Source organism: Phyllobates terribilis, unplaced genomic scaffold (assembly GCF_046119375.1).
Source record: "Phyllobates terribilis strain yellow unplaced genomic scaffold, ASM4611937v1 Scaffold_9__5_contigs__length_417890890, whole genome shotgun sequence".
Lineage (NCBI taxonomy): Eukaryota > Metazoa > Chordata > Amphibia > Anura > Dendrobatidae > Phyllobates > Phyllobates terribilis.
In genome coordinates this window covers 171,973,210-171,982,968 of record NW_027362769.1, presented here as the reverse complement: position 1 = coordinate 171,982,968, position 9,759 = coordinate 171,973,210, and the positions used below count along the sequence as shown (strand labels likewise).

The following is a 9,759-nucleotide window of genomic DNA, read 5'->3' as shown; positions in this document are numbered from 1 at the left end:
TAAGGTGTTTCTTGCCTAGGAAACCGGCCACTGCTGATATATACCGCAGAGGTGGCCGATACCTGGGCAGTGAGCAGCTAATGAAATAAAACATCCCTCCATTCTCGTGAACGGAAAGGATTTTTAATGATCAGTAAGTTGGAAAGTTGTTGGTTTTTACAAGCACTTTGCAAATTTAACTAATTATGATGCTAAGAAAATTTCCTTTAAAGATAAAATGAGGCAGCACCAGTGACAGCAAACATTGGGAGCACCTTGAGGGTGGTACCGGTGATATCCTTACACTGCTACTGGGTCATGTCTGGGGTTTATCAGAGAGATTGCAAGAAAGATGCGAGGACGGACGGTGTAGTCTCACGACGACAATCCAGCGGCTTCTGAGAGGAGCAGACGCTAAATACATTGCTGTTTATTTCATTTTTTTTGGGGATGTGGGGAGGGAGTTAATCATATTATTGTACACTGTACACACATAGAAATTGTACATGTCCATAGTTGCACACCTACACACAGACTTACAGATACAGCTAGGTCACCGCTACAGACATGTACACAGCACAGAGATGAGACTGCTCACACACCACAGACACTCACACCGAGGAGGGAAACCTGCACCCCACATTGCCTTATCAAAACCTAAAGAAGGACCTACATCAGGAAAAGCTTTACACACCTCTGACCCCGTATACAGCCGACATACAGATATAATGTACAAATAACAAAGGATTTGTAAATCTAAAATCACATTGCTGATCCTGTATTATACCCCAGAGCTGCACTCACTATTCTGCTGGTGCAGTCACTGTGTACATACATTACATTACTGATCCTGTGTTATATCCTGTATTATACCCCAGAGCTGCACTCACTATTCTGCTGGTGCAGTCACTGTGTACATACATTACACTACTGATCCTGTACTGATCCTGAGTTATATCCTGTATTATACTCCAGAGCAGCACTCACTATTCTGCTGGAGCAGTCACTGTGTACATACATTACATTACTGATCCTGTACTGATCCTGAGTTATATCCTGTATTATACCCCAGGGCTGCACTCACTATTCTGCTGCTGCAGTCACTGTGCACATACATTACAGATCCTGTGTTAAATCCTGTATTATACTCCAGAGCTGCACTCACTATTCTGCTGGTGCAGTCACTCTGTACATACATTATATTACACAGTGACTGCAGCTCTGGAGTATAATACAGGATGTAACTCAGGATCAGTAATGTAATGTATGTACACAGTGACTGCACCAGTAGAATAGTGAGTGCAGCTCTGGAGTATAATACAGGATGTAACTCAGGATCAGTAATGTAATGTATGTACACAGTGACTGCACCAGCAGAATAGTGAGTGCAGCTCTGGAGTATAATACAGGAGGTAACTCAGGATCAGTAATGTAATGTATGTACACAGTGACTGCACCAGTAGAATAGTGAGTGCAGCTCTGGAGTATAATACAGGAGGTAACTCAGGATCAGTAATGTAATGTATGTACACAGGGACTGCACCAGCAGAATAGTGAGTGCAGCTCTGGAGTATAATACAGGATAAGTAATGTAAGTACACAGTGACTGCACTTTACATGTAGATTACATCTATAGGTGAGCTGTGCTGGTCAGAGGTGGACATCAGCTTTTTACAGATAAATATTCACAGGTCTTGAACGTTTATTCAGAAAGTGGCTGATTAAAAAGAACATTATCGAGGCGTCTTCAGTATTCATGGAGCCATATTGGAAGGTGCTGCAAGAAATCATCACAATCAGATCCGTATCACTAAAACATTGTAATAAATATTAACGCTAAAACTATTCTTACACGTCGGATCTTACGAGATGTGATCACCACGGAGCGGATCAGTAGGATCATCGCTTCCTCTGAAGGGACTGGATCTATCGGGAGGGTGAAGCCTGAGGGGTCGCTCTCCTACATTCCCATCACCTTGTAATCATAGTCCTAAATCCTCACCGAAGAATATGAGACGAGGCGGATGTGGGATGGACGTAGACAACTCATGCTCAGTCCTCAGCCCGCACCTTCGTCACCCTCATGTGGTGGGGTATTGCCCCCACACAACGGGACCTTAGACCCCTTTACGGTTTCCATTTACACACTACGGATAAAGGTTGCAGGTTACCTGCTCTGGGGTCCATACCTTATTCACATCCAAAGCTGCATTCAGAATGTGGATCACTGTGTGCCGGGAGTTCTGCACTGCAGAGGATGTAAAAAGCTTACACCAAGACTTGTGCTGATCATTTCCAGATTTACAAATGATTGCAGCTTTGGTTGTGACTAGAGTATAAGACATGTAACTCAGGATCAGTACAAGATACTATTATATTTGCAAATGCTCTCCAGTAACAGGAGCAGGTGAAACTGAGTTGTGTGAACACACAGCGGCTTTTTTTTTTGCTTTTGTGAGGAGGGATGCTACAAAATAAAAAAAGTGCAAACCCGAGGTGACACTCTTATAATATCTCAGCTTTTTTTCTCGATCAGTTCTCAGCTGCTTTGGAGGTTAGCAAGCCTAGTAAGTGATGCAATAACACTATAAATGAAAAGGCCGGGATGGGGTCAGTAAGTTGATAAGAGTCTGGTTGGCGACAATCTGTGCTTTCGGTCAATGCCCACGTCATACCGCTTCCATGCTGCAGAGGGCGCCATTTGCAAAAAGTTAGATAAACTTTCGCTCCGCCTCGCCGGCCTTAAGAATCCGGCACTTGCTGATGAGATTTAGAAGAGGTCAATTGCTTCTCGGCCTCCTCCAGCTCCTTGCGCATTAGATCCAGCTCACCCTGTTCCACAAGCTCAAAATCCTCCCCATCTCCCCCGGGCTCTACAGGAGCTGAAGGGTCCACATTGGGTAAAGGCGGAGTGCCAATGGCTCCGCTGGCCGCGCCAATGGCTCCGCTGGCCGCGTCCTCACTCGGAGGGTGGCTCTCACCTTCCTGTTGGGGGGGCTGACCCTTCCCATTGAAGTGCGTGTTGACAAAATGCAGGGGTGAGGTGAGCGTGGGCAACAGCTCTTCTGGGTGTAGGGCAAGTTGTTCGGCTGGTAAAAGCGGTGGCATCTCAGAAGGTGGTAAACGTTTCTCTTCAGCGTCACCAGGCCTCAGCCACAGCGGGGTCTCGGAGGGGTCTGTGGGAGGGGGACCTTCAGAGACGGCACCTTGCTGGTCCAAATCTAAAAACAGAGAACCCGTTAAATAAAAAGCCCCAGACAAACATGATGATTCCAGCTGCAAATCCACCACTGGCGCCTTCACCGCTGGCCTGATTATTTCTGGTATTATTGGAATAGATGATGATAAAACTTTAAGGCTACATCCACTTCTGCAATCATTGTTTGCAATGACTTCTAATTGTCAGTCTAATGTCTTGTGTATACAGCTCTGCAGCAGATTTATGCGTCTCCTTAGTTACGGACTAAAAAACATCCCAGCTTTACAATCTACATTGATCTGCAGCCACACAGGTACATTTTACCCCATTTCTCATGTGGGAACTGTGCATGCCTTATTAAGAATAAACCATCTGATGCCCTTTAAAGAATACTGCAGCGCCTCTTTCTACCCCACAGTCCATGCCGGGCAGGACTCTGACACTCAGCAGCTACAGTATCTATCATGCACACGTCCTATTTGGATTAGGACAAGTGCTTGGGTATTGAATTGTTGCCTTGGCAGCTGTTCTGGTCGGGTTGAAGCAGAATCTCTTCATGCCCAATGATGTAGTTTGCGGCGCTGCACAACCCCTTTAAGTTGTTACATGTGGACAGACTGGTAGCACCAGTGACACTGCAGGCAGTGTGTAGCAGTAGGTCAGTAATGTAGCCATGGATTAATGTATTAATAACGTACCCTCCGACATTTCGGTCAGCTGTGGTGTCGTCGCTCTGGATACTGAGAATCCTCCGCTCTCCAGGATCGAAGCCTCTTCATCCGACAATTCAGAGTCGGTAATGGATAGGGCCAAGGCGGTGATTCTCACGTCCAGCTTCAAAAGAACATAAACAGTTAATCATCCTGAATGCTCTCTGATAAATTGAGCACTGGGGGGGTCTCGGAGGGACTATGAATGACACGGACGGACGTTCACTTCAATACTGCCATCATGCAGCCGGATGCAGATTAGAGAAGTCGGACCTGATGTGATCCCGTCCACCCACCTCCGGAGAGAAGCCGGACAGCTCAATCTCGCTCTCGCTGTCCGTATCCGCAGACATTTCCTGTCCCTCTTCTGGCTCCTTTTTAGCTTGTCGTTCTGAAAAATATGAAAAATTATAAAAAAAAAACATGAACAGTCGAGGAATTAGAAACGATCACCTCTTGTGTAATGCGCCACGTGTCCTGCGATGCTCTGCGTGATCTGTAATTTGCTCTACAGCCATTCTTCTGCTCTCCTTTTTTGGGCGATTTGTGGTAAATACTAATATTGTATATTTGAACACCCCACAAGACTTGAAGTAAAAGGAGACACCACCCACAAGATCCACTGCGCACCTTGAATACTCCACTAGACTTGTTGTATATCAGGATCAGCCCCACAAGACTTGTCATATACTGGGAACACCCCACAAGATCTAACATAAAAAGGAGACACCCCTCAAGTCCCGCCATAAACTGAACAATCTGCAAGACCTGCCTTATACCTGGAACACTCCACAAGTCCTGACATATAAGGAGACACCCCACAAAATCCGCTGTATACTAGGAACGCCCCATAAGACCTGCCATATACCAGGAACACCCCACAAGATCTGCTGTTTGGGAGATGTTCTGATGCGATCGTCCATATATGACAGGTCTGTCTGGGTGAGATCTTTACCCTTGCCTTTTTTTCTTGCTTCCAACACTTCGACTTCAATAACCGTCTGTTCACTTGCTGGCTAGTATATTACAAGGTTTCAGAGATGCCAATGTCACAGGCTCAACAGTAGGACAACCTCCTTAAATCTGTTCTGTAACATTTAGGATCGCGGGAATGAAGGCACCTCCTGCCCCCGGCACTTACTCTTATGGGAACGTGGCAGGTCCTCTCCCTTCATGCTGTAGTCCAGCTTCATGAGGATGGGTTCTAGAGCGGTGTACATCCTCTGGATGAGCTCCCGATACACGACCAGCGGCCAAAGCAGCACGCTGAGCACTGCAATAAATAAAGCCGCGGTCATGTGTGCATCTCATCATGTACAGGACGGATATGGCGTACGCTCAGTTCTTACATATAATGTAGGATATCATAATGCCAGGAACGTAGTGTCCGACAACAGCAAGCACAGCACAGCACGAGCACACCATCACACAGAACTGCGGAGTAAGAAGAGAATGAATAAGCAGTCGGTGTGAAGTGAGACCACCACATTCTTTTATACAAGTTATGGGTCGGTGGCAGATCGAAACTCACATGATGTAACAGGGGTGATTAGAGCAAGATGACGAAGAAATAATGTAGTTACAATGAAACCTGGATCAGTCGTGATGCCCATCACGCAATCAAACACTAACTTTATTAGCCAGGATTCGTGCCCTGATGCCCAGGGATTTTAGTGTCAGCTTGGGCATCAGGACTTGACTGCAGTAATATTTTTCTGAGACCCTGCTGTGAAAAAAACTCAGCCCAGCAAAAGAGAAGGAGGCACGAGCATACTCCAGATACCTCCTTCCATTAGCCACTGTATTAATGGCAATAGGGGTCATCAATGTAATTTGCCCCTTTAATTTTCTGCCCTATTGATGGATACAACAATGTGTTTCTCTGTATGGCACGATCCTCACTTTGCGGCGTCTCTCCTCACCTTTCCTGGGTTTTGCTTTTTGTAGAGCAGCAGCTCCTGGAGAAACTGCTGTGAGGTGAACCAGGTCTCGGCCAGACAGTGGCACAGCTCCGGTAGGCTCAGCAGGCGGTGATGGCCCGTCCCTCCAACCGTGGTCTCACTGCAAACAGAAGAAAACCTGATTAATTTCTGTATTATAGAAATTACAGGAAACACTGGGGACGTCTCATTATATAGCAACACAACTCTATGAAGTGAGAAGAACAGTGCTGTTTAGCGCCCCCTATGGGCTGCTTTTCAGATAATCATCCGTTTGCTTCAACATCAAACTAAAAATTTCTGATCTTTGTACCCCAGGAGTTAGAATAAGATACAGCGACCCCAGGAGGACAGATGACATTAGACATTTATACCTGTCAGTGGCTGGATCTCCACGAGGCTGAGCTGTAAAACAGAAGACACGGCATTAATAAAAGCTGTAGATGTTTACCAACACATTTCAAATAGTTAACTATGTGTACAATATCTCTAAAACTCTAATTCTGGTTTGCAGACCGTGAACCAGTCCGGATCCCATTCACACAATGACAGAGGGATCTGTGTAACCAGCTCTGCACTTGCCTCCGTTTTCCTCCCAATTGCTACCATAGCAGTGAACTTTTTTTTGACAGCAAAAAAATCTTTAGACAACTGAGAAAGTTGCAGAAGTTTTTAATACAGCAATCACTGCTCTGTTTTATGCCCCACGATGCAAAACGGCAACTTTTTCCTTGGGCAACCTTGCACCTTTTTCCTACCTAAGGCGGCATTCTTGCTCTGTTCTAAGTGTACATTAAACCCCTTCCAGTTGCGGCAATTTTCACTGTTACACTTTAGTTTTTTTCCTTCCCTTCTTCGGAAAAATAAAAAAAAAATATTTCTCTGAGTTCAGTTTACTGTATAATATAGTAAACAATGGGGAAAAATTAATTAGGGAATATGCTCAAAAATAAACATTATTCCACTTTTTAACAGTAAAAGTAACGGGATAAAAAGACTTTTTTTTTTTTTTAAACATTTTTGTAGACCATCCGCCATGGGAGAATTGAATGGACAATCACTTAGTCCCTGCCATCTCCTATGGCATTTAGCTATAGTTTGGTCTTCATATGATTTCAATAGATTGGTGCTGAAGGTCTTCTACCACGGTTACCGCAGTCGCTTTGTACCATGGCATGTAATGGTAACATCTTAAAACTTCAGTTTCTGATCCAGTCCCATCCAAGCGCAGTACTTGGGCTGTATCATCGACCAAAAATGTATGGCACGGAGCAGGAAGAGGTTCATTGTCTGATTCAATTATTTGTGCGCAATTTTCTCAGTACTACGCATTGTAATATGTAATTTCTCTATACATTATACAAGATGTGAGGGAGTCACCTCTGCAGTGACGGAGCAGCCACGGCTTCAAGCGATCCACACCCAGCAGACACAGCAGAAAGAAGCTCAATAAAAACACAGGTCGGAGCGACAGGTAAGAAAATAACCTGCAAGAAAGACAAAGAAATTGCATCAGAAGTGAAGGAGAGGAAACAACTGGGCGACTTCATGAGACTTAAGAAGTACCCACCCCATTTTATAAAGGGGGAATTTACTCACATGCACAAAGACACTATGCAGTTACAATCTAATGTTCCCTGTAATGTTGAAGGTGGGGTGGAAGACTCACCAAAAAGCCCCATGTAGAGCCGCCGCCGTCAGCAGACTAGGCAACGGCTGCTCCCACACTAAAAGCCGCTGTCCAGCCGTAATCAGTGGGCCCCATTCGCTGAGTTGCTGGTGCAGACTGGCCTCCAAAGATTTCATGTCCTCCTCTGAGGAACCAGAGTCACGGACACTTTTTTCATCACCCTGAGCCAGATCTCCCGAAGACCAAGGTGTCATTTCTTCTTTGGACATCTTCTTCGGCCCAGGAGCTGACGGCTCAGCTGCCCCGCTCATTGTGATCCAACGTCGTCTTCTAGCACTTTCTATATCTCCACAGGACTAACGCTCCGGAAATCCTCCGACAAGACGCGGCTCCGCTGCAGTCTCTCCGCAACATTCCCCTTGTGCTATTCCCTCCCTGCAGCTTCCACCAACCCAAGTGTCAGACGTGAGGGCGGCCGGAGGCTCCTGCTACATATCATCACCAGACGTCACAGCGAAGGATTCAGTGAGATGCCGCATTTACCTACATCATCTGACGCTACGCCGGCGCCCAAACCAAAAAATAACCGCGGCGCAGAGGATTGTCCCCGCTGTCACCGGAACAGAGTCTGATCCGTGACCAAAACCTTCCCGAACCTCCAAACTTCTACCTCTACATAACCACTACCCCCCACCCGTCCTCACCTTATACCCGTCTTGCCCTTAAACCCCTGTCCTCACCTTTTGCCCACCGGCTGCCCGTTCTGCCCTTACCTTACCCCGTCCACTCACTATCACGTCTTTACACACCTATCCGCTGCCCGTCCTCACTTTACACCCTCCTGGCCTTATCCACTGTACCTGTCATGGCTGTATAGGGGTAAGTACCTGATACCCCCAACCTCTGCCCCAGTGCCTCCTCACTAGCCCACTTCTCCCTCCTCGGTTCTTGCACCCTCACAGCCCCGGTAATTATTCTCCCCCGGCCCCGGTTCTTCCCCAGGCGGCAGCTCCCAGGAGCGCGGACTCTCCTCAGCCGGGATGTTGTTGTTATGATGCTGCGCGGACGTGACGTCACTACGCGGCTGCTTCCGGCCCACGTGACCGGTGTCTGCGGCTTCTGCTAGGTCACGTGACCGGAGGAGGCGGGTCCTTGCCGGCACAGCTATGTATCCAAGTATCGAGGCGGCAGGAGGGGGCTGGGAGACGACGCCGCCGCCGCTGCCATAGTAACGGCCGCAGCTCCGGGGGCTTCTATATGTGACCGGTGCTGGACCATTCTCCATTATGTCAGCATTAACCCCTTACCCACCAGGAGCCTTAAAGGGGCTGTCCAGGACAGAACAGGTTAATCTGCCCGTCTCCACAGTAATGTCATTTACACCAGAGTTGATTATTTATGTGACAGATTCCGCCGTGTTCCTCCGCGCAGTCTTGTGACCGCAGAGGAATCACAGGTCGCTGAGAGGTCGCCGCTGCATTTTCTCCCTTTCCTTTTAGGCAAAGCCTTTAGGAGCCAGGGGTGTTTCTCAGATTGAAAGGTTTTTTTTGTTTTTTTTTTAACCATTTTGGGTTTAAATTACATTTATCGCCTTCATGTTTTTGGAGGGAGGTGCGGCAACCAAAAAACCTTTAAAAATGGTGATTCTGACTTATTGATGTAATGTTACTTTACTGTGAGGGTTAATAGGCCCGACCTTTACAGATATGGAGAGATTAAAGTTTTTTATATTTTTGAATTAAAGGAAAGGAGATTAAAAATATATATGTATATATATACACTGCTCAAAAAAATAAAGGGAACACTGAAATAACCCCTCCTAGATCTGAATGATGAAATATTCTCATTGAATACTTTGTTCTGTATAAACTTGAATGTGCTGACAACAAAATCACACAAAAATCATCAATGAAAATCACATTTATTAACCAATGGAGGCCTGGATTTGCAGTCACCGCCAAAATTAAAGTGGAAAAACACACTACAGGCTGATCCAACTTTGATGTAATGTCCTTAAAACAAGTCAAAATGAGGCTCAGTATTGTGTGTGGCCTCCACATGCCTGTATGACCTCCCTACAACGCCTGGGCATGCTCCTGATGAGGCTGAGTATTGTGTGTGGCCTCCACATGCCTGTATGACCTCCCTACAATGCCTGGGCATGCTCCTGATGAGGCTGAGTATTGTGTGTGGCCTCCACGTGCCTGTATGACCTCCCTACAACGCCTGGACATGCTCCTGATGAGGCTGAGTATTGTGTGTGGCCTCCACGTGTCTGTATGACCTCCCTACAACGCCTGG

At 46.5% G+C, this 9,759-nt stretch overlaps 1 protein-coding gene across 1 annotated transcript; it reads right to left on the bottom strand.

Annotated features, from left to right (window-relative positions):
* Positions 1–389: 389 nt before the first annotated feature.
* Positions 390–8,569, bottom strand: RETREG2 (reticulophagy regulator family member 2). The gene is made up of 9 exons (XM_073647359.1): positions 7,498–8,569; positions 7,209–7,315; positions 6,203–6,233; positions 5,811–5,949; positions 5,238–5,322; positions 5,030–5,161; positions 4,185–4,279; positions 3,877–4,012; positions 390–3,200 (listed from the first exon to the last, which is right to left on the bottom strand). The coding sequence occupies exons 1-9, from the start codon at positions 7,767–7,769 to the stop codon at positions 2,722–2,724; spliced, it is 1,476 nt and encodes a 491-aa protein (XP_073503460.1). The 5' UTR covers positions 7,770–8,569; the 3' UTR covers positions 390–2,721.
* Between the last annotated feature and the right edge of the window lie 1,190 nt (positions 8,570–9,759).

What these genes read in the sequence shown, in the direction of transcription:
- RETREG2 (XM_073647359.1), bottom strand. Translation starts at nt 7,769, where the DNA reads ATGAGCGGGGCAGCTGAGCCGTCAGCTCCTGGGCCGAAGAAGATGTCC. An exon ending in AAAAGCAAAACCCAGGAAAG is followed by an intron (nt 5,323 to 5,810) that starts GTGAGGAGAGAC and finishes CTTACTCCGCAG; the next exon opens with TTCTGTGTGATGGTGTGCTC. An exon ending in GCTGACCGAAATGTCGGAGG is followed by an intron (nt 3,201 to 3,876) that starts GTACGTTATTAA and finishes CTCTGTTTTTAG; the next exon opens with ATTTGGACCAGCAAGGTGCC.